This window comes from Neolamprologus brichardi, chromosome 14, assembly GCF_056152115.1.
Source record: "Neolamprologus brichardi isolate AB-2024 chromosome 14, ASM5615211v1, whole genome shotgun sequence".
Classification (NCBI taxonomy): domain Eukaryota; kingdom Metazoa; phylum Chordata; class Actinopteri; order Cichliformes; family Cichlidae; genus Neolamprologus; species Neolamprologus brichardi.
This window is the reverse complement of record NC_142117.1, coordinates 28,575,277-28,600,932: the sequence shown is the minus strand read 5'-3', so window position 1 is coordinate 28,600,932 and position 25,656 is coordinate 28,575,277. Positions and strand designations below refer to the sequence as shown.

Here is a 25,656-nt window from a genome sequence, read left to right as displayed (position 1 = left end):
GGATGACACTGGACGGAGGGTTGCTGAATTGCTCTGGACAGAAGGTGATCTCTGCGTCCTGTCATTCACAGTCTGAGACTGAAAGCTGTCACAGAGCAGCTGCTCATCCCAGAGATTACAGGGCAAATGACAAATGACATGACAGTCCCCTACCAGTGCACAAATCATAAATTCACTATCAAAAGGAAACGCAACTACTGCATGGGGAAAAACCTACTGAGAAACAGTCATTTTCAACAGTATTCCTTATTTATTATGCATCCTTGTTTACCCTTTAGTGTTGAGTACTGAGGTCATCTGCTGGTCTAGCTAGATGCATGCTCTCACACATTAATGCAGGTCAAAACGAACCCATCATCCAGGGTTACCAGTAAAAGCATTCAGCATCAGTGATAAAAGAATCACTAATGTAAAAAATTCCTCCAAACTAGGTGGAAAAAAGGGCAAATTAGAGGGATGGGAGGGGGAGGTGTGAACAAAGCAAGAGAAGAGTTACCTTGAAATGCAGACTGGGTGCTGGTGCTGACAGCAGAGTGTTGGGTGTCAGTGTGAATGGACACAGAAGAGGGGAGGGATTGTGAGGGTGGAAAAGTCGATTGGACTTGCGACTGAGAGGAGAGGTGGAAGTTGGCAGAAGGGAAAGTGTTTACAGGTCCCTGAACAAAGTCACTAAACTCGTCATCGTCCTCAGAGAAACCTATGTTGGGGGCAGAGGATGAAGGCTGGGCCTGAGAGGAGAACCCGAAGCTGGAGGGAGTGGTGGTGGAGGAGGAAGAGGATGAGGAGGGGGGCAAAGGGAACGATGTGGGGGTATCGACGGGGCCCTGAAAGTCACTAAAGTCATCGTTATCCTCAGACATAGCTGGGGGAAGGGAGGGAGCAGTGACAGACGGGTGTGATGGCGATGAGTCTGCAAAAATGAAGAAATAATGATGATGGCACAGCACATGACAAACACACTACAATGGAAGATGATTTCGGAGCTGCACAGTGCAAGAGTGAGATAATGACTTTTTGTGCAAGAGCAGAAATTGTAGATCTGCAAACTGAAGAACACTTAACTTATATTCAGATTTACTACATGTCGTTTAGATGGATTTCTGATTATTCATTTTCAAAACCTCAACATTTGTACAGATTCCAACAGCTGAAGCAGAAGTCTGCACCCAGGAGAAACTGATAAATCTATAAGGAGCCTTGAGATGATTGATGCAGGTTATAGTATTACAGAAATGAAACTTATACTCAAAAGTGTCCTTAAATCAGATCTCAAACTGGCAACATGGAGCAGCAAGTTAATACTGCTAGGTTTCATAGTTCAGAAAGGTCGGGAAGCACTGCACAAGATGCGGTGTATTTGTTAAATGCATCTCCAAAATTTCCTCAAATACACAGGGGTGAGTTAAGTAAAGAATATTAAACAGTGGTCTGGTTGACCAGCTATCACTCAGTTATTATAGGGTTTTTTTAAGCAAGAAGCTTTAGCAGAAAACACTTTTAACTCCAAGTGCTAAGTTACCTGGCTTCTGGGTCTGAGATGATGGAGTGGGGTGCATCTTTGCATCTCTGCTGAAACCGTCCAGGTTGCCTTTGATTGCCTCCAAGGCGTCATCGCGGCTCTTCTCCCCCGTCTGAGCGCAGCACAATCGGGTATCGAGAGTTCAGAGGGTCAGTAAAACGAGCAGTGGACATGCCAGAAAAAACAAGGAGAACGACATGTGGAGAGAGGCTCACCTTGGGTTTGACACTGCTGAGCAGCCTCAGCTTCTGTTTCTGCTCCTCAAATTGTCTTCTTTTCCTGTCTTCCTCCAGCATTTTCTGCTGCTGCTCCAGACGTTTTCTAAAGGGCAAGAAGAGTACAGCATAATACATATGACTCTTAAGAAGGATGAGCGCAAAGGAAGCTTGTTAAAACGGCAGCTGAAGGTTCGTGTTGTCTGATGGAAGTTTGTAAAAACGTTTCAACATTTCTCAGTTCATTCGGTTCATTCTGCGGTTTACTTATCTTATTATAGCTAGACTTACATTTTATCACTTTAACCATTTTACATATAAACTTGTGGATTAAGTATTTCTCTGCATTTTTGCCTGAGAGGAGAAAGAAGGGAAACGCAAATCCAAACCTATAATTACAAAGTTATGCTCTTAAAAAAATAGCACAAATAATATTTAAATTCCTAAGCCTTGAAGTAAAGCTGAAACTCTTCACTTTATACACTTTAATCATCTCTTGAGTTATTGCGATGGTGTACAGAGGCAAAATTTTGAAAACTGTCATATTTATATTTTAGTATTGAGATACAATGGGCAGATTTAACTGACAGAAAATTATGAAAATAAAACATCTTACTAAAAAAGAGAAGGGGGATCTATAAAAAAAATAATGATTTATTTATTTTAATGGAGAAGAGGACCAGAAAGCTATCAGATCAGGTGTCAGCTAAGAGCAGCAGCCCTGGTGCTTAAACTGATTCAGTGTGTTAGTTTTTTGTTCTGGAAAATAATCTTAAAAGGATCAAATCCACAAGACACATTAGCCGTGTGGTCTGTGAGGCTGTACTTGGACACAGTGCTCCATTAAGACAAGCAATAAAGGCCAACCTGACGTATTGCACGTTTTTTCCTGACAACATAAATTAGATCAATGTTGTTGTGATTTGGCGCTATATACAGTCGTGTGAAAAAGTCCTTGCCCCCCTTCCTGAATTAAAATTTTTTGTCTTAAATCTTTGAGATTATCAAACAAATTTAAATATTCGATAAAGATCATGCAAGTAAACATAAAATGCAGCTTCTAAATGAGGGTGTTTATTATTAAGGGGAAAAACAACCAAAACCTACATGGCTCTGTCAGAAAAAGTGACTGCCACCACCTTGTTAAATCATGAATTAACTGTGATAAGCTATCTTATCCGGTGCTGTGGCATGACCTTAAAAAGGCGGTTCATGCTTGAAAACCCTCCAATGGGGCTGAATTACAACAAGTCTGCAAAGATGGGTGGGCCAAAATTCTTTCACAGGGCTGTAAAAGACTCACTGCCAGTTATCGCAAATGCTTGATTGCAGTTGTTGCTATTAACACTGGCCCAACCAGTTATAAGGTTTAGGGGGTAATAATTTTTTCACACATGGCCATGGAGGTCTGGATTTTTTCTCCTTTTAATAATAAACACCTTCATTTAGAGACTGCATTTTGTGTTTACGTGCATGATCTTTATATTTTAATTTGTTTGATGATCTGAAACATTTAAGTATCCAAAAAAAAAAAAGGAAATCAGAAAGGGAGCAACCACTTTTTGACACGACTATAAATAAATTTGAATTGAAAATGAATTTATTTGAATGTATAAAGATGAAGCCAACATGTTAATATCCTGTATTGTGTATTCATTTTAGTGAGACAAGATTATTTGTATGTTTGACTGCTACTCCCCCCCGGTTGCCCTCCTCCTCTCTCTACTACTCTCTTGCTTCATATTCTTCTTCTTCAAACGCTCACATGCACTAATTAGCACTACATACAGTACAGCTGAGGCAGCTGGGAATGTCATCAGCTTTACAGGTGTTTGGACAAATTTAAACTGTGCCCTGGTGGCCTTTAATGCAAAGTTCATCAACTGATTATAATTCATCATGACGGGTACATGAATCTGTGAACCAAATGTCATGGCAGTCCAACTAAGAGTTTTTGTGACATTTCATTTAAAACCACAAATGTCAACTTGTCAACGGGACCATCTAGGTTATTAGGACTCATCCACTGAGGACCAACAGTGACTGCACAATCTACAGTTTGGGGCTAAAATAGTACTTGTGAGACATAAAACAAGGATTCACTTGGTTCCTTTAAATGTAACGTGCAGACATCGCATTTAAAGATGCACCAATCTCTCAAGTGTACAGTCACACAAATCTAAACATTTAGAAATCAAAAAATAAATAAGTAAACTAAAGTGCAGGGAAAAGTGTGGTTTCTTTTGCAGTGCTCAAAGACGCATTTAGACACTTTACTCCAGTAAAATAAGCAACAACACATGATTAAAACCCAACCCAGCACCCATATTCTTTAAGATGTTTGGAGTGCTGCTGTGCTGTGAGAAGATGTTGAAGAAGTCCATTTTTCAAGAGCTTTAAAAATCACCTAACTTTATGTTGTCAGCTTTGTGATAATGAATTTTCCAGCTAATCCAAGAGGCTTTACAGGGTTAGTGGGTTAGGGTTTGGGGGATTATACGTCCTAAAAAGTAGCAGAATGCTCTCAGATGGTAAACTCAGATCTTTCAGTGTATTTGGAAAAAAAATTACCTAATTTGGACACTAAGGCTCTATTAAAAAGTATGAGAAGTAACCAGGAACTGAAGTTGACAGAAAATTTGAATGTAATAAAGGGAAGTTTATTTTCCACTGCACTGTTTTTTAAGCTAGCTGCTTACCTAAACTTGATGTACACAAAGAGGAATTATAATGGAGGTGTAAAGATGACTTACTGGTGCTCTTCAGCCATCTGTTTCTGCATGTCAGCTGTGTACTGGGGTCCTGCTGGTCTCATACCCATGAACTGTGGCTGACCCAAGAACTGCATCCCAGGGGTCTGCATCCCAATCGCCATTCCACCCTGTTAGACCCCCACCCCCCCAAAAAAACATGCAACAAACTATTTAGCATTCCTGCTCCGCTCGTGTGATTATCAAATGCTTTAACCAAGGGAAAGCAAAATGTTAATGGATTAAAGTCTTGTTAAACATCACCAGGCAACAATAAATTCCTGTTAATGTGCTGGTGTTTAAAACTGTTTGTGGAGAGATTAACATGGAAGCAAATGAGTTCAATAGGAGCTGTAAAGCCAGCCTTCCACATGAGTGAAATCAGTTAAATCAATACAGCAGTGTTTCACTACTATGTATGCACCAAATGCAGCCAAATTAGCAAGTTCACTCAAAATACTACAAGAGAATAAATAAATACATAAATAAATCCTCAGGGAAATATTAATTTGACCCCCACCCCCCAAAAAACACATGCAAACACAGAATCAAGCACAACATATAAGAAATAGCGCTGACCTGCATAGGGATGGCACCTGGGGGCATCTGGCCTCCAAAGTTCATTCCCATCATGCCCTGCATGTTAGGCTGCATGACAGGAACCATGGGGAAGCCCTGCTGTTGCTGCTGCTGCTGTTGCTGCATGGGTACCATGCCTGCAGAAACACACACACTCTGTTATCACATACTGTAGACATGGTTAAAATATTCTATGTGTAACATGTTTATTATGCTTTACTGAATTTATTGAGTTTCTTTTACTCTCTTTTATTGTATTACATTCAAATTTTTACATTGCATTTTTTCCTGGTACCATACTGAGATGCAGTTTCCATTGATACTGTTTTGTATTTATTTTAATGGTTTTATTAACTGATAGCCTTGATTTTACTCAGTGTGATTCATGTAAAGTTGATTTGGCTACTTTTTTTGATCCACGGGTCTTGTAAAGTCAATTTTTACAAGCCTTCTGGTAGTTTTTCCTCATATTACTCTCTTGCCAACAGAGAATCTTCACCAGCTGATTGCACTGACAGTTTTACTGCCCGGAGCAAGGCCTGTAAGACCGGAGAAGCTACATAGAAAACAGTAGATTTGGGGGTCTTCCCGCAATCATCATGGGGAATGTGAGACGTCCGCAAAATAATATGGAGTCTGATTTATCGAGCTCTTCATTTTTTATTTATTTAATTTTTTATCTGAGCTCCTTATTTAGTGTAATTTTTTAATAATACAAATGAGTGCTTGGATTTATTGGCTGCTGAAACACGGTAACTTCCCAACTTTTGGTATAAATAAAGTTCTTGGTTTCTTTATAATAATTTATTACAAGTTTAATAAGTTAATCTGTTTTTTCTTATTAATTTTTTCTTCCTGTTTTACATTCAGGTTTTTACAGGGAATTCTTGTGTTTTTAAAAATGTACTGTATGTCCATTTAACTCTGCACCTTTCCTTTGTGTAAATTTTTCCTTATTGAGCTCATTTTGGTCATGTTTTATTTTATTAAGCTACACTGTTATAGGCTGCGTTTAATGTTTTTACTGCTATAATGAAGAATTTACAAACTATTGGGAGAAATAAAATGTATTTACTTACTTATCTTAGTTTAAGTTATCAAGAAAAAGAAAAAACAAAAGCCTCCAGAGGCCGGTCATAATTCAGTATTGCAAATCCATTACCATTTCTTCCGACAGCTGGAAAAAGACACAGGCTTTGCAACAGCCAAATCTGTTTCTCTGGTGACTACTGTGACAACTTGGAGCAAAACAAGAGGATTGGGGGAAGAAAAATTGGAAAAGTGTGTGTTTATTTTCAGAGACGCCACGTAAGCTGACAACCAGAGCTGAGCAGCCAGCTCCGACTGGAGCCTCCAGATGATTCACCGTGTTAGGGCTCAACTGGGCTGTGTAAATGGCTTGTCTGGGAGACTGTGCACATTCTAATTTGTTGGACTAAAATGACATTGCTAACAGGAGCATATAATGACCCCTAAGAGACGCTCGTCCCACCAGTGCATGCGTGGTTTATCTGGAGGCGTTACTGTAAAGCCAACAGTCTGAGTAGGACGAGCAGCCACAGCTAAATGATGGTACATCTGAGACCTGCGTTGCTCAGTGCTGAGCATTGTAACAAAGATATGAGCTGCAATGTGCCGAATCCTCACTGATCCTCATATGCCCAAGAACTGCAAGGACCAATAACTAAAAGGAAAGGACGAAAACAATCAAAGTTAACGTCAAAAGCCAACCTATCTCCCCTACTAGGCTGTCCTCCCATGTTCCTTTTAGCACTAAAGAGGAGCATGCTTGCAGCATGTTCCTCATCATTCCTCTTATTTCATTTTGCATTTTGGTTTATTTTTCTCTCCCAACCCAGATTTGGCTTCACCCTCTTCCCCAAATGAAAGCTGAAGGCTTGATGTTTGATACAGGGGAGCAAAACAAGCGCACAAAGTTCAATCACCAGAGCAAGCACTCGATTAAAGCAACAATCATAATCACAACTATTATGGTCAATACTGTAGTTTAAACATTAATTTACTGAACTTAAAAACATGTTGGGAGTGGATTTATGTTCTAAAATGCGTCATAGTGCTGAAAGTGGACCAGGTGACAGACCCTGAGCAATCCAGGGTTACTCTTCATCTCTTTTCATATATGGATCTTGGTAAAGAGAAGCTCTGTTTTAGTCAACTAAGCAAAAACTACAAACTGCAAAGGAACGGAGTGCGTTTGAATTATAGCACAATAAAAAAAACAAACAGCTCTATAGAGAAAGTGGATGAAATTATTTTGTTTTGTAATCATAACTTAAATTTAAGTTTAATTCAGTTCCTAGCCTTTTTCAGAAGAGTACAAGGCTGCCAAAGAAGGCGACACTGAAGAGGAGATGAGCCAAACTTTTTAAAGTTATTTACATAGCCGAGAAACTTTTGATCACATCTTGTGTGACTGATTACATCGAGGGAAGAATGACTCTTATTGTGCTCGTACTTGTTAGAAAATCAGTATTTCAATATCCACTTTATATAAAATGAAGATTTCTAGTAACATTTGTCAAAATAAACAATGTTTACATTCTAAAGTGCAATATCCTGACAGTTTGCTTCAAAAAGCAATATTCTATGATCCCATTCAAATTCACACAAAACACATTTGTGTGCCATCTCCTCAGCTGAATATATTTACACAAACTGTTTGGAGGGAAAGAGCGGTAATATTCACTGCAAAATGACTCACCTTGCGGCGGTCCCAAGCCTCCTCCAACAGGATACATAAAACTAAAGAAATAAAAAAGAAAAACACAGATTATGAGATTCAAACTGAGGCTGAAATTAAAAACAGCCTTCATTTATGTGGCCTTTTTATTCCCCAGTCCCCTGCTGAACATTTATAGCAGCAGATGACTCTTGTTGTCACTTAGCTGCAACAATACCCTTTAAAATCAACAGCCGTTATAATAACACAACTGACGTGGAAGAGATAAGTGAAATTAGATGTGACGCCATGTTTGCTTGACAATAAATGAGATTGAGAGGCTGTGAGTTGTACAAATCAGTCCATTTTTTCAGTTTCATGTGGTCCTTCAGTTTAATTTTATTCCATTTTATACTGATCTCATTTGAGATGACAAAACAGAACCAAAAATATAAAAAAGTAAAACTGCAAGCTCCTCAAAACAACTTGAAAATGCCTTCCCTTCCTTCTTGCGTCAAATCTGAATCCTGTTGCTGTAATTCTTCAGATGACAGTAACACGCTCCTGTAAGCCGACGGGTAAAATTAAACACGGATGCGATAAAAGTGTGTTGCTGATGACAGTGACATCAACAAGCAGACGCAGTTTTGTTCTACAGACTCGAAGCAGCTGAGGCTTATTCACAAAGAACCCCTCAGATCCTTTGGAGCAACGTTCACGCCAGATAAACAGGAGGGTAGATGGCTGGGCAAGTTTCTGCAGGCGACTTGGACTCTTGTCGCTGTGCTGAGAAACAGGCCTTTAAGAAATAATCAGAGGAAGTCTTTCTACGAGTCGGCCAAGTCTCTCCCTCGCCGGAGCCAACCCACACAGGCCTTCGGCTATTTGTCAAATAACTTACTACAACTCACAGACTGGAAGCGTTGATGCAGAAACAAACAGAAGACAGAGCCAGCCGGGCCTCTGCTTCCAACGATTCCCAGTTTAATGTGATCATCACTATTGCCGTCATTGACAATATAATACTGATAACTTTAGAACTGAGACAACTGTGCTGACAGAAGGGAAGCAGAGAGATCACTGTCACAGAAAGCAGGCACTGGCTCATAATGCAGGCTTGTAAACACGACGACTGCAACTATTCTTTATCGATTAACCCTGTCCGTTATTCGTTATTATCATTATTCACAGAGTCATTACAATTTCCAAATATCTTCATTCACTAGCACTATCTAACCAGCCGGAGAACCCTCATATTTCCTTGTATCTGAAACACAATTAGTAACTAGCCAGCAAACCCAGTGGAGCATTTAGCAGCTTAAGAACCACATATTTCCCTCGGGAGCTGGCAGAGAGCAAACCATATATATTCATCAGGTGGTGCTACTTGTCCGTTGGAGTTATAGGTTTTCTCCAACACAAAACGGGCCTCTGGGGAGGGAGTACGCACACAGACACAACTGTTACCTTAGTTAAGGTCTATGAATTTTCCTCGTGTTTCTGTCCATGTAAAAAACACAAGTTGTTTTTGTTTGAGTAATTTAAATCCCACTTTAGAAAACTGGTCAATTACAATCCTTGAAATTTTGAGTTTTCCCAATGCAAGAGGAACTCTGAAGTGTCCAATATGATAACATGGAAATGTGGTGTCTGCATGGGCTTACTTCAAAGAGACAAAATTATCTGTTATTTTAAGGGTTAAAGGTACTTTTTGTAATTACCCTCTGCAGAATTTACCTAAAGCTTTCTCTACCAGGTGGCACCGTTTTACCAGTGGGTGTGTGGGTTAGCCATTTCTCCAAGAGGTTTTGCCTTTTGCAGGCTTCCATTGTTAAAATGGATGTGCTCTTAATAACTTGCCTGCTTAAACAAAAGGTTCAATTGAATCACTGTGCCATCTTGTGTTACCAAATGGTAGTACATGAAATTACAGCCCTGCTGTGGCTCAACTTCAACATAGTACTGTACATTTATGATTTGGGACATAGTCACAACAGCTCTTTGTTCAAGTCCTCCTGAGTCTGTCACATTTAATTCACACTAATGTGAATTTATGGGCACTCTTGGTGCTGATGAGTGGTCCTCTTTTCTCTGTTCATCTAAAAACATTTAAACTAAAAGCAAGAAGCCAGTGTTTCCCCTCACAGGATACTGTTGTAATGTGACAAGTACCGGAGGGTTTCAGATTCTCGCATCTGCTCACTGGAAGATTTGCAGCTTAAAAAGCTTTTTGAGCACGACGGCACTACTGTCTGCCATCCTTCAGCAAATCAGAGGTCATGGCCGAGTGGATTAACATAGAGGGAGATAAGCGGCGACAGCAGCTGTGGACACCAGGCAGGCCTGAGCCTTGTAAAAGGTCTGGATTCATCTAATAGCTACCATCAAACTGCTTTAAATGCTTGGGGACAGAAGGCACAGTTTCAGCCAGAGTCGTTACTGTTAAAATTATTTGCTCTCATAGAGGAATAGAGAGCAAACTTAAAATCACTCCTATAAAAAGGAAAAGCTTACTTTTAATAGACCTGCCACTTCTGCTACATAAAGATCTAAAGCATATAATTACAAACAACTGATTATTTAGGGCTTTGTTATTTACCAAAAAAAACATGCTAGAAATTCTCAATTTTCTGCCTCCAAATGCACTTTTTCCTCATTCGCTGCTAATGCTGTTGCTTCCATAGATGCTATTATGTAGGAAAACGTTGCCATGGCTAGAGCCAATGAATCTATAGGATGGCTGTTATTAGCTGTCTGAAGCTATTTACCGATAAGTAAAAATGGAAGAAAAAAAATAAAGAGATGGGGAAAAACACCCTTCAACCAGTGTTATGAGTGATGATGTTGAACACAACCAGCTGATCTGAGAAGAATCGTGTAGAACATGGATAAATACTATAAAAAAATAAATAAATAAATAAAAAATAACCAATGTTTCTCTTTAAAAAAAAAAAAAAAAAAAAAAAAGCATCTGAATTTTAAATAATCAAACATCTGTACTGGTATCGATCTTGTTATCAAGGCACCACTAAATTATGATACTTCATAAGTCCCCTGATTCATTATGCAATGAATGGAAAGTTTAAAAAAAATGCAAAACATTTGCTGGTTCTCAGATGAAAGGATTTGATCGTTTTCTCAGTCACTGAATGAAATGCATTTGCTTTTTGGTCTGTTTATTAATCAAAACAAGAAAAAAACTTGCTTTAAGTGAAAAACTGAGGTAAGTAGGACGAATACATCAGCCAACTGATTGACATTTGGCTGATATATTAGCCAACAGATCCACCACTGAACTCAGAAAATGTTATCTTATTTACTGATTTATCAGTTGTATTTATTTTAATGTCATTATTTGTATTTCAGAGCTGAAAGCCCTTTTTTAAAAAAACTTTAGATATCCATGTATAATGAAGATTTCTTTGTTTTCTTGACATAACAGAGGGAATAAACAGAGCAGGAAAAATGTCATTGGTATCGGCCCAGAATTTTACAACTAATGCATCACTAAAAGTAACCGAAAGCACTCTGAAAAGCAAGCACTAATCATTTTCTTTCTCATATACAGGAACATCATGAGTTGTCCAGTTTGGAAACAAAGTTAGAGAGGCTTGAACATGTGCAGGGGAGGGATAGTGGATAAAAAAGACAAAGGATGTTGAATATGGAGCTGCCAGGCAGGTGGAAATAAAAAAGACCTCAGAGGATGTTCACAAATGTGGTGAGAAGGACATGCAGAGGGTTGGTGTGTCAGAAGAGAAGGGTAGAGCGAGAGTAAGATCGAGGTAGGTGATCTGCTGTGGCAACCCCTAAAGGGAGCAGCTGAGAGAAGAAGAAATATTCTAAATAGCTGGCGTAAAAAGTATGGTTTCTGCACAGGATATCATCTGACATTCATTAAGTATCTAATCACATGCCCTGTTGAAAACAGAGGATCTGCATGGAGCCTACAAACTAGGGCTGTGCAATATGACCAAAATCTCATATCCCGATATAAGAATTCTATCTTCCGATAACGATATAAATCACAAAAATATAACATTTTCTGTAAATTCTGTGAATCTCGGGCAGCTCGACTTGCGGGAAGTGTTTCCAGCTGCGCGTCATGTAGCTGGAGTCGAGTGTTTTAACCGATGCATGAAACGATACATTTTTAGACATAAGTTGTAACAGCCGCCGTTTTCTTTGTGAGTATTTATTACACGGCGTGCTGCGGGGAAAAGCCTGTTCTAACGTTTGAGTCTAAGGTTTATTTTTTAGCACCTGGCGGCTCTGTTTTTACTTCTCATCCGTTAATAATCTGCTCTTTCACGTGATTCAGTTTATTTTGAAAAGTCTCAACAGGATCTTGAGCTTTATTGTGAAAGGTTTATGTGGTACATAAGCGGATATGCGATGGTGTTACCGTCGTTGTTGCTAACCACAACGCATAAAAACAGGCGCTTGTCCGTCTGTAGTGTGGTTATATTAAATATAAGAGAAAGAGAGAACTTTAAGAAATTAATATAGCCACTACAGTGACCATCAAAACGGTGAAAAAATATTGCCGTAAACAGTTTATTTTGCGACACCACGAAACAAACGATAGCGTAAAATGAAACGATAGACGTTTTTATATCGTCATCCGATATATATCGTTATATCGAACAGCCCTACTACAAACTACAAAAGGTTGCTGGAATTCTCAAACAGGCTTCACTTCCTGGCTTTGCACTTTAGCATTCAGGTACATTTTACTTTTATCATACCCACGTTGTCATTTCTTGCAGCTACTCAGTTTCCAAGATTTCCAAGATTGAAGTTTCCAAGATTGTTTTTTACCAAATGGGACCACTGATTATAAAAAAGTCACACTGCACCATGGAAGTAGATACTTTTTTTTTTTTTTTTTTACAAAAAGAGTTCCAAAGTCAAAGTTAAGCATGGCCCATCTCATAAATGACAATAGCCCAAAATCTACCAGAGTATACAGTAGAGGCTTTACCAACCACAGTGAAAGAATGGCACAGACAGTCTTGAGGGCTTTGGTTTCACCTGTCAGATCAGTATCACCTGGCTAGCCTTGTAGCCAGAATATATTTATTATTCAGGGTGCTGGAGCTCGTGTTATGAAAAAATCATGAGGCTGGCCTTTTCATCTCCTCTGCAGACCATCATCACACTGCTTTAATAAGACACCTGAACATCTCCTCACCATTTACAGCTACTTACTGGAATATGCATGTGCGACAGGGCTGATTATGTAATTCAGCAGAGAGTTATTAGAGCAATCTGACTCCTGAAGAAGGGCTTAGAGTCTCTGCTGCTTGGTGTGTTACAGGGACAAAAACTTAACTAAATCAACCCCTTCCCCACAAATCTTCACGTCCTAATGCTTTATCTTCCTAAATAGCCAACACCATACTACCATACCCTAACCCTAATAACAGAAAACATAATACTGAGAAAGTGTAAATATCTGTCCCTACCAGCCATCCACAGGCCTGCCTAGCAATGCTACAAGAGATTCATCTAGCAAGTTATATCACCAGAGACCGAGAGCAATGGACACTATGACTACCACAGAATAACTTAAGCGTGAAATCTGTTAATATGACCAAACCGTGGAGTTAGTCTGGTCCACTCTGAACATGGACAGGTAAAGGCAGAAGGAGCCAGCTAACGTTAGCTGTGGCACCTGACCACCAGCCATCTCATCTCATCTCCCTGCTCCGACAAACTAAGCCAGCCTTTATCGCGATATTTGTGGGCGTCCTCGTGGCTAAATGTGAAGACCCGCGACTGTCGGGGTTGAATGTTTCACGCACAAATTACTTCCCCTGAAATGAGTCAGTTTAAAATGGCTAAAATACCTGCCACCTCCCCCAGATCCTGGCCGCAGCGCCATCTTGATAACAGCAGTCACTAAGAGGAAGACGACGTCACCACTTAGGACTGTGATGTGGGACGTTCGGTGCCCTGAGTTCAGTCTGTCAGGCACACTTGCCGGCTCATAGCAGGGCTAATTTTTAGTTTTGTTGGCCTATTTGTTTTCCTGAATTGTGTGTGTGTGTGTGTGTGTGTGTGTGTGTGTGTGTGTGTGTGTGTGTGTGTGTGTGTGTGTGTGTGCAGAGAGACAGCCAAGTTCGTAATGGGTATAAGGAAGTTTTTTCACAAAAAAAAAGGAGCCACATTCAGGTAAAAAAAAGTGTAAGATCAAATGATCCATCAATCAATGTGGTTCAGTGTTTCAATATTTATATTTTATTAGATGTGCATGTGGTTTGGTTATTTGCCTTTTGGTTGAAAGTACACTGAGAGAGGACTTTATTATTAGTTATCTTAATAGTATTTTTAATTCATATTAATGTATTTTTTTTTTTCATCTAATTGAATACATTCTATTTGTGTATGATTGTCAGTCCAAAGAAGGAAAGAGGAAAGAGGGGAACGTGAGGAGAAAGTACAAGGTCAGGAAGAACCAAGTAAGAAAACAGACAGGGAACAGTGACAGGCAAAACAGAAATTGTTAAACTGACAAAGAAATAAAACCTGATTTTACTCACACAATCAGGAAGTTGTGTCCTCCCTATATTAAAGCTGCTATACAGAATCTGCAACACAAACTGGGTTGAAACATTTTTGACCCACTTTAACAACATTCCAACATAACATTGTAATTGATTGGGGAGATTAAAATTAATGATATATTTTTATGTGGTTCAGCCACAACTCTACTAAAACCTTAGCCAGTAATAGGTAGGCCAACTTTTGGACCATCTAGTTGTCTGTATGACTGCACTACAGTATGTGCACCACATTTGCGCACTATCAGAAAGTGCCAAACAGAGCCCTGGTGGAGTGAGGAGCTGTAAGGGGAAGCAGAGTGCTCTGTTTATATTCTAAAAATGTTTTAAGCTAGCTTGTTTCAAAGATTCTGTACAGCAGCTTTAAATGTTTTCCACTATGAGCATCATTCATTACTCCCCCCTTCCCCCACAGTAATTAAGGTTAGATTTGTATTTGTTTTATTCCAATCCATTCTTCTATGCAGTAGTAGTCTGTTGTAGCATTTAAATAACCTTTATCAGATTTGATGGTTTTGTTACAGACCTTTTTAAAAAGTGTTTTGCTTTTCTTTCACAAATGTGGGAATTGAATTGTGTTAAAATGTACAAAATGGTGATGTCATGTTTTGTGACGAGGACCCAGGCACAGAGAGACTTGATGAATTTAAGAATCTTATGATTTAATAAAGAAAGACTTGCGCAGAGATGGTAAAATTATGATGACTGATAACAGAGACAAAGACAACAGACGACGGGGACAGGGAGGAACAGGGGTTTAAATGCACTAAGGAGACAGTCAGACAGTCAGAGAGAACTCGGGACAACTGGAGACATTTAAGGATGCAGGGACTGACAGAGACGGGAAAGAAGTGTCATCCTGACGAGTAAAGTTTACCCCCAAAGCTCTGATCCTAGAATCGCCCCTGTTGGCTTATTTGTGTATGCTAAAAAAAAATAAAATAAATAAAATTAAATAATAATAATAATAATAATAATAATAATATAATAATAATAATAAAATAAAATAAAGACGCCTTTGTGATGGTCAAAACGAACGGAGCGGAAGGCCGACCTGCGAGGACTGATGCAGGGCAACAAATTCCCACGTTTAATATTGGTTGTTGCAATACAAACTTTCTGCCAGCAGGTGTCAGTGTGTAGCTTTGTCGAGGTTTTGTTAAGGCGAGAACCTGAACATGCAAAGGCACATAAACAAAACCTGTCATAGAGAAACAAACCTGTGAGCTGTTGTGATCATTAAACTGCATGTTGGAGGAAAATACTTCAACTTTAATACCTGTAATCTCTAAAGCTCGAAAATTACAAAAATAAAGTTCATATTCCAGATCTCAGATTTTATTAAAAACGAGAAAGTAGTCACGTGTGCAAATATGATCCTGTGCCAGTTAGCTGCACGCGATTCTTTATCTGTGGTACAGTTTAGTAGGACAGGTATACCTACTTATTCTTATCACCCACGAAGGCTGCGTCTGATTTTCCGAGTAAAGTTTTTTTTTTTTTTTTTTTTGGATTATCTTACGGTCTATACCTCGCATAGGCCTTAGTTACTGTAAGTAATTTGTTGATTACAGTAAAGTACTGTAGCTTGTAATTTTACAGCGTATGTAATCTACAAAAACAAATTATAGCAGTGTTACGTATTAGCTTTACAGTATCATAGCATCACACTTTGTTTAGTGTTCCTACTTTGTTCAGTGTTCCTACTTTGTTCCCGTCGTTTTACCTTTTTTCTTTATTTTTGTTTTTTGACATTAAAATCTAACTGCATGTACTCTGAATTAAATTTCGTATCTTTCTCGACTTTGTCTCAATTACACTATAAACATGTACAGCTTGCTGCTAAGACATTTATAGTATGCATCTGTTTTCACAAGTAATGGTACATAACTGTACAAAATTCCCAATTTTTCTACATCAGCTTGCTACATTGTATTTTCATATGTGTCATCAGGTGACTATCTCAGATACCATCGAGATGTTGAATAATTATGATTGCTTGTTATGATTCACCCAAAGACCCACATTCACACACTGATGTGTTGTCCAACATTTTTACTGGCTGTCTGAAACACTGAGGCAATTGTGTGTCCTGACAAAGTGATTCAGTTTCATTGTTACGCCTAGGGCAAGGTGGAGCAGCAAGGAGAAGCCTGTGTGGCATTGTCTCAGTGGGTGTTGTTGTGAAAGATTTACAGCTTAATGAGAGTCATGTAAAGCAGAGGACAACAAGCCCTGCTGCTATCCATCACCTGGTCTGCTCCCAGCCTTATACCTGAGCTCTGTTCACAGGGCATATACATGACAGAGGGGGACATGACCACATTTTTGGATTCCGATTGACTAACAAGAAAGAAAAGGAAAGCTTTCAGTGTTTTGTTGAGTTTATTAGTGGCATTAATGTAAGCTTTTGTTAAAGCATTTAGGATACTTTTTTCACCGAGGAAACGGAGGTCATATATGTATCTGGACGATATTAAAGAGGCTGATTCCACTATGTTCAGGATCTAGTTGTTTTCTTTTGGTTTTTGTTTAGTTTTTTGTACTTTCAGGCCAACATAAAGTAAGGAAAGGAAGCAGGATGGAATACAGAGACGCTGTGTCTTTACACAGGACCAACTACTGCTGAAGACATCAAGGTCATGTCCCGGTGAGGTCCTTTTATAGATAATAGGAAGAGTTTAAGTTGTGTTGTGTAAACAAAATTGACATGATTGTAAAATAGTTCATTTATATACATTAGGAGCTTTAACTTGAGTAAAAAAAAACTTTTTTTGTCTGACTGAAATGTAAAAATGAAAAAAGTACTAAGTTTATCAAATAGATACATTAAAACAAGCAGTTATTTCATTCAAGATATTCAGCCTCAGTGCATATAAAACTCCACCCACTGCCCTACTTTGGGAAATATTTTTACTGTACAAAAGACACGTTAATTATTTGAAGGAAACATATATAAACTCAGGAAAAAAGGAAATGAAACAATATTTGTAAATGCTTTTTAGCATTTTTAGCAGAAATCATTGATGGAAACTATGACAAACCCCAGACCATGAGTGGGACCACTGATGTTGCCTGTAATTATAATTATAGATCGCATACATTATTATTAAAAGACACAACGCTTTTGTGAGAAAAATGAGTCTAAAACTGACTTCAGATTCAAAATGACTTTAATGAAATGCTGTCACATGTGCAGAGAGTCAAATTTAAAGGAATATTAAACATCTATTGGTGATGCTTTTAGCCGGTCCTGTAATGGACTAAAATCATCCTTTTACTCCTGATTGTTTAACATGTTCATTGTTTGATTACAGTTAGAGAAAATACAAATGATTAACTTGGTGAATAAAACATGAAATATTCAAACTTCTGTGTTGTGGACATAAGATACCTCTTACTTGTGCATGTCAGTGCATGTTGTGTGGGCCACAATGTTCTTTGTCATGCATGAAGCTTACACACCTTACACAATGAGAAAAGCATGTTGTTGTTGTTCTTTTCTTTGAGCTTTTTATAACTGCTTGGATTTTTTTTTGTTTGTTCTGCTCTCATTGCCTCTGTTGTGACCCATTGCCGAGCTTGATCAGGCCTCATTAGCCTCCTCTCTCCTCCTCTTCTTCTTCTCAGTCGCCGAGCATGGTCTTCCTCCCTGCTGTGTGCCGGGTTTAGCTGGAGGCCGGCCACTCAGTCAGTCCCCTCGACAGTTGGATCTGGACTGGATGTGAGCAGTCCCCCACACCCAGAGATCTGGCGAGAAAGGTGAACATTAACCCGGGACTCATTCGGGGCATCCCACAATTCCACATAAATCATTAACCCGTCCAGCATCAAGACAGTGACAGCATCAGCATGACAACATCAATCTGTCAGGATTCCTCTGAACCAGGGATTCTCACAGATTTTCAGATGCAAATAGAGGGAAACTGGGAGAAAACAGGCTTGCACAACAAGCGTGGCTCCGATATTTAGTTCAGTACTTATATATACTCGTTATATGTTTTTTTTTTTGTTCTCTTGAGTTCCTGCAGCAGGTGGCTGTAGCTGGATGAGGTTCAAAACAACAAACGATCATTATTATTAAATGCAAATCCGATCCTTCCACCTGAACAGCTTAGAAGCTTCATTTTATTAACTGAAACCACTTGCTCACCTCCATGCCATAGTCCATGCCACTGAGTACATGTAACACTGCACTTAAATACACTTTTTCAGATACTCAGGTTGTTTTTTTAGCAGCTTTGTTTACTAAATGAAGATTTAACATTCCCAGAATATAAGAGGCTGATAAAATATCACACAGCTGTTACTGTAATTCAAATTAAAAGCAGTATGTGACAATATCCAAGAGTATATTATTGTATCATTACACTAAAAGACCTGTTTCTACATATTTTTTTTTACTGAACTGAAAACATTGTATGATTTGATTATTTGTACTTTTGATAGAATTTAAAGACAAAAGCCATCGATGCATATTTAAACAGATCTTCAGCTGCAAAGTTGACTTCTTTGTAAAATTTTATTGTTATTTCTCAAGTATTATAATTTATGTTAATGTTGGTAATTTATGAATGTTGTAGCATGAATGTACAAAGTTAAAATTTTTATTTTTGTCATTTTTTTGGTAATGTTTGTACTCATTGTTGTGTTATTTGTGTTATAATGAATTTGTGGCATCTCTGTAAACCCAGGAGAGGTCAAAGGGCAGAGCTGCAGCAATAATACACATTTATTTATATTCTGTATGCCTCTTACATGTAAAAGGATGGTAACAGAACACCAACCATCTTTCTAATTTACTTTTAACCTTCTGACACCCGAGCTCTTGTTTGGATTACATTTTTAATTTCTTCCAGCTGTTTCGGAGTAATTGGACCGCATTAAATTTGAAAACTGTAAGTATCGTCTTGAACAGATGATATTTTTTCATTGTCATTTGGGAATAATGGGTTCAATTTACAACATAACGCGGGTCACCTTTGTTTAACAAAGTATGAAACTCTGTATGGAGTAGAAAGATGTATAATTGCAAAAAAGCCAAAATGTAAGTCAGAATTAAATATGATCTGCTTTATTTAGTTTTATTGTCATTTTTTAAATCATTTTCTTTAACTCACAGTTTGTTTTCAACAAATGTTTTGAAACCTTGGCTTCTTGAACACAGCTAATAAAGATTTTGTATGTGTTCTGATGTTTGGTGGCGATAAAATGAAACAAATCCATGATCAGAAGAAAGCTGATGAATAAATGACTCAGATCAAAAGCCACCTATCCTGTCATTAGTCCGGCCTAGCTGTCACCGTAGGTGGTACTGGTGTCGATGTACGGTGAAGGCTGCCGATTGTTACTGGCTGATCTCCATGACTGTGCTGCAGCACAACAGAGGCCTTCTTGATCACAGCTTTTGATGGAAGACTCCTGTCAGAGCAGCTCCATACATGTGTATGTATTTCTCCGTAGAAAAGTTGGCGTAAACTCTGGTCGCAGTGACCAATTAGCCCTGGTGCAGAGTGGCCTCCTGACCCTTGACCCCTGCTGGGTAGCCTTATCCATTAACCCCTCGGGCCTCAGCTGGAGTTGATGTAGCATCCTTTCTTGTGGCACTGCTAAACACACGGCTGCATTCACTCTGCGGCTTCCACTTTCTGTCTCTTTGTGCGAGTCCTCTGATCCCAGTGTGTCTACTCGCTTCTTGTGGTGACCTCTCGAGTCCTCTGCCACACTCAGTCTGCGGTCAGCTTCCATCGCAGCGTCACAGTCATTTTAAATTTCTAATGGAGGATCTTCTTAACCGTATCTTCATTTTAGCATTATGTATATGCTGACTTTGTTCCCATTATGTGGTTTTTGTTTTTTAACTGAACGGTTGAGCGGTAGTTCTTTAAAAACGAGGCATGTTAAGCCACCTTACCAAGAGTAAATAAGGAGTAAGAGTCATTACATCTGAAATTACCAGATTTTAAGGGCATTTTCTGTTCAACATTTTCTGTTTCGAACACGCTCTCTTCATGCTCGATCCCGGATGAAAATCGAATGAAAATAGAGTTTTCTTGTTAAAAAGTATTCTACATGCTTTATTTTGCAGCATTGTGAAATTCAGCTCTATATCATTCAGAAATTGTCCCTACTTAAGAAAGCCAGTCAGCGTCTCTACTTCCTCAGAAGACTTAGAGACTTCGATCTGCCACTGAAGGTGCTCAAGAACTTTTACTCCTGCACCATCGAGAGCATCCTGACGGGAAACATCTGCACCTGGTTTGGGAACAGCACCAAGCAGGACAGACAAAATCTGCAAAGAGTGGTGCGCTCGGCCGAACGCATCATTCAATCAGAGCTCCCTGACCTGCTGTCCATCTACACCAAGCGGTGCAAGACTAAAGCTAGGAAGATTATGATGGACCTCTCCGATCCCAACAATGGACTCTTCTCACTGTTGAGGTCTGGGAAGCGCTTCTGCTCCCTTAAGGCCAAAACAGAGAGAATGAGGAGGAACTTCTTCCCCCAGGCTATTCGGGCCCTGAACCAGGTGTAGGACTGGACTCCCACACACATCACATCACTATAAGACTGGACTCCCACACACATCACATCACCACACGCACTCTGGTTTTTCTTCATGCACACTTCCTATAATTTATAATCTCTTTCTGCTATTTGCACATTTTTACTGTAAATTTCTAAGTTAAATCTGTAAATTTTGTAATAACCTGTAAATTGTAAATACTGAAAAACCACTGTCATTTAATGGTCGGCAATTGCATTGCACAGCAAGCATTTCACCTCATGTCATACTGTGTATGGTTGTGTGTGTGACAAATAAAATTTGAATTTGAATTTGAATTTGATTTTGATTTACTTGTCTTTTCCAATATTATGTTTTTTATTAGTGTGTGCTCAACAGAGATGGGCACTGTAATCCGATTACTTTTTTCAAGTAACGAGTAAAGTAAGGGATTACTATTGCAAAAACGGTAAATTAGATTACCGTTACTTTCCCGTAGGAACGCTGCGTTACTAAAACCGTGATTTTCTTGCGAGAATGTCTCATGACAGTGACGTAAGCGAGTGTGATGTTCGTGACAACAGCTGTGTGCAGATCAACAATGGATAATATATAGAGTGCGGGAGAGAGTATGAGCGTGCAGCGTTTAAAGCGTGGAAGTACTGACCTTATTTTGAGTTTGATTCCGTAAAAAGTGACAAAAACATTAGTGTCCGCTGTGTGTGGTAAGAAAACTTATTTTTACAGCGAAAAAAAACCCTAAACTTCCAAGCAAGCACCGAGTAGCTACGACGTAATGACAAACTCACAGAGAAACTGCGGTATCCTTCCACTGACCGCTGCGGGACACCTGCACCAGGATAAACCTCCGCCTACTCTACTCCTGCTTTACAGGTGAAAATAGAGCAAAAGGACCGCTAGTCTTTGACTTTATTTATTTTCTGCTGTGTTTTACTTGCATCTGAAAGAGTGAGTGTAAACACAAATATATATATATATATATATATATATATATATATATATATATATATATATATATATATATATATATATATATATATATACATATATATATATATACATATATATATATATACATATATATATATACATATTATGTGCTGGAATGTGCAGAAAATAGGTTTAAATGTTAAACTAATTTCTTCCAGTCAGAGAATGGTGCATATAATTAAAATTTTGCTTCATGCATAAAGTTAAAAGATTAAAACTAACAAAACAAGTTTTAAAAAGAGACTTTTCCATTTGATTACATTTTGTATGATGGATTATGTAGAAAAAGTAGAATTGGGCTGAAAGATCTATCACTTTATCACCTATTCAGGTTGTAAATCATGTTTTTAAAAAGTAACTAAGTAACTAAGTAATTAATTACTTTTGAAAATAAGTAATCAGTAAAGTAACGGGATTACTTTTTTGGGGAAGTAATCAGTAATTAATTACTGATTACTTTTTTCAAGTAACTTGACCAACACTGGTGCTCAAATATGGACTTTGCAGGAGTGCTGGATTTCTTTTTCATATTTCCACAAGTCAATATTCAAACATTTTTCAATATGATGGGAAGAAAAATTACTGAAAAATGTAGGCTTTCATCTTTGATAGTTAAGATATTTGTGTTCAAACATCGCCTCTCGCCTGAAGGCCCCGAAAGTAGGTCGATGGAACATTTTAAAATATATATGTTTACATATATTTTGAAATCTATTTGACATATAAAGCTAAAAATTTACAGAAATCACTATATATGACCAAACTTTGGCCAAGCTGAAGGCCAATCTTGATTTGAGATGGAATGACCCGGAAATAAATCCTCTGGAAGAGTGCCATCGTACAAACACATGGGCATAGACAGATAATCAGTTTTAATTTGACATGAATAGTTAGATTTTTTTTTTTATTTATGCTTATTAAAACCATCAACATAATATATAACTCTTGAGATCAAAAATCTCTTGTGTGTAGTTGTATAAACTGGTAACATGGACACAAATAAACAAGGTTAAAAAACTAAATATGTTCATCAAATCTACAAGTGATAAACAATAAAATAGATTGAAGAATTACTTCCCACTACTTTTTTGGAGAATGTAAGTAGGCAAGGAACATGGGACAAAGTCAGGATGACATAGTCGATAACCCTACAGCAAACCACATAGGCTAATGAGCCTAATCAGTGCACCAATAAAATACCACTAATTAGTGAACAAATATAAATTATCTTTGTAGTCATACGATCAATTGGTGCATTTCTAACAGTCATTCAAGCGCCTGCAAATGAATTGAGTTTGACTTAAATGTTTAGAGACTTTAGTGTTGTATTTCAGTCTCTAACAGATGCAAATGCGCCTCCTGGTATTTCAGTAGCTTTTGGAGCAAAGAATAAAAAAAGACATGGTCAGATCTATAGAGGCTTCCTGGATCTGTGAATCAAAGGTCTTATTGACAACCAAATGGAGCGACAACAGTGGATTACAAGGGTTTCCCCAGCAGGGCTCCTCGATACAGGCTGCAGGTCAACACAGGGACTCAAAGCACAGTTTGTGAAATGAATCACAAGATGGTGGGTTTTTGAATTTTAAAGTTTTTAACAAGACAGTTGTGGTGACTTTATCACTTGCTAAAGAGTTGAATTTAAAATGTGCCACTTTATAACGATGAAGCAAAAATTGGCCCTTAAATGACCAGGTCAGTTAATAAAAAAACTAATTTATAGATGAAAAACCACAATGTGAAACACATGCTTCATGAAAAAAACAACAAAAGGCTAAAAAAAACATCAAATGTGCTTTTCTTCCTTCTCTCACGCTTGTGCTACAATCAGCTGGTTTCAGTTTGTGTGCAGGGTGGAAGAAAGTGGTGGAGTGATCTAAAGGTTTTGAGGAGGTATAAACATTACTCATGTTGATAATGCATGAAAGGACAAGAGCGCAATGGTAAAGTGTAAAATTCATCCAGGACAGAAACAACTGCTTTATACTGCTAACACAACTTTGGCTTTCAGGAAGCACCTGCACAGGTAGCATGCTAGCTAGCCAAGAAACCACAATGATGTTAAAGCTGAGCGTTGTCTTGATTCCAGCACAGCAGCCAGACGCTGATTTTCAACAGGTAACGAAAGCATTGATGAGCAGTCAGGCTCGCAGCATTGCAGCACAGCCTCCGTTTTCACCTGTGCACAGGGTCACTGTGGCAATTGCTTTGAAGTCTCTCTGGGCTGGTTTTCATCTTTGCTTTGTGTTGATGGTTTTGTATTGATACATAAAAACTAAAAGAAAGAGCCTATGTGTGTCCTCACTAGGATGGGGATTTGTGTTGTTGTGCGGGACTGTAGCCTGTAGCTTTGTATTGTTAAATGGTAATTTTGTGACGATACGTTTCAGCTCAATATATGAGAAAGTTAAGTAATGAGTAGTCAACAAATTACTTTCTTTAGTGAGTAATTAAGTAACATACTGCATTACCATTGAGAAAAGTAAGAAGTTATATGTAATACATTACTTTTTTTGAGTAGCGACCCTAACACTGGCAGAGAGTCTGTGTGAGGGCCAAAGCATCAGGCGAGGTAGGAGTTTTGACAGGTGGTAAGTCTTGCAGCAAAAAGAAACGATCATCTCCACAAACCTTTTGAGTGGATTGAAGCATTACGTGCTCTAAAACGTCCTGGTAGATGGCTGCATTGCCTTAGGACTTTAAAAACCACAGTGGACCATCCATCACCCACACCAAAGATATGACACACCAAATCAGCACAGATGGCAGAAACCTCAGGCTGGACCTCAAACACCTCCCCACGCTTCCTCCAGACTCCAGGGCCTTGATTTCCAAATGAAATGCAAAATTGAATTTCATTTGAAAAGAGGAGTGTGGCTGCGTGTTCACAGCTAAAGTGAGAGATACACAGTATTTAAACTGTTTCAGTAGTAATTACCTCGAAATGAAATAATCGGAGATACTGGACTTCAGATTTTCACGAGTTATAAGTCACAATCAGCAAAATTAAAACAAAAAGGCAGGAAGTATTTGCATGTGATGAATACAGAATATATGAATGTTTTCCTTTTTTTTAAAAAAAAAAAAAATTATGACAGACTACTTTTTGTACTAGTGTAATTCACATCATTTTTATCCATATTAAACTATTTAAGGGTCCAATTCCATCCCAGGATAAAGGTGAACTTTGCTGTGATCTTTCCCTCTCGGGAGACAAGTGAACTCAAGGCATGCTAGCAAAATGCTCCGTGCAGTATTACAGCTATAGAAGCGTCTTGTACAATAAATTAAAGTTCAAGCAGTGCACTGACTTATATATCATACTATCCTGACCCAAATAACCATGATTTGATGTCTCTGCAAAAACTGTAATGCTACTATATTTTTTTAGAGTGTGCTCAGTGTCAGTAAGATGTAAAGTCTGAAATGATTTGTGCTATCAACAGAGTTCAGCGACCTTGTTGCTGGAAGCGTAACGTGCACTTTAGATCTGTGAACTTCAAAGCGGCTGATTTATGACGCTGCGACACGACTACATCTTTGTTGGCATCATAAACTGATAGTACTTACACTAAAACACTTTTTCATCTCAATGGGCAGAAACCCATTTCAAATTTCATATTACTTTAAACGCCGTTTTTACTCCGCTGCATTTCTTTTACAGCTCAGTTTTAACACAGTAACGGGCAGGGTGGTTACAGTGTGGGTGGGTGGATGATTATAAATGATAGATGTACCATTGTTGAGCTCTGTGAATCAAAATGACGACAAACACATGGTCAGTTTGAAAAAAGGAACACATTTTACTTGAAATACCAATATTTTCTCACA

General features: G+C 38.4%; 1 protein-coding gene across 10 annotated transcripts in view; it reads right to left on the bottom strand.

Moving 5' to 3' along the window:
- synrg (synergin, gamma) overlaps positions 1–13,657 on the bottom strand; it is a 43,521-nt gene extending 29,864 nt beyond the window's left edge. For 7 of the 10 annotated variants that reach the window (XM_035912371.2, XM_035912374.2, XM_035912376.2 and 4 more), the window contains exons 1-7: positions 13,596–13,657; positions 7,786–7,826; positions 5,064–5,200; positions 4,488–4,615; positions 1,735–1,840; positions 1,520–1,631; positions 497–910 (exon numbers count right to left, since the gene is read on the bottom strand). In XM_035912371.2, coding sequence (XP_035768264.2) covers positions 497–910; positions 1,520–1,631; positions 1,735–1,840; positions 4,488–4,615; positions 5,064–5,200; positions 7,786–7,826; positions 13,596–13,630 — 973 coding nt within the window. In that variant the 5' untranslated portion in view covers positions 13,631–13,657. The remainder of the gene's footprint in view (positions 1–496; positions 911–1,519; positions 1,632–1,734; positions 1,841–4,487; positions 4,616–5,063; positions 5,201–7,785; positions 7,827–13,595) is intronic. The other 3 variants (XM_006801523.2, XM_006801524.2, XM_006801525.2) reach the window with 1 other exon arrangement.
- Between the last annotated feature and the right edge of the window lie 11,999 nt (positions 13,658–25,656).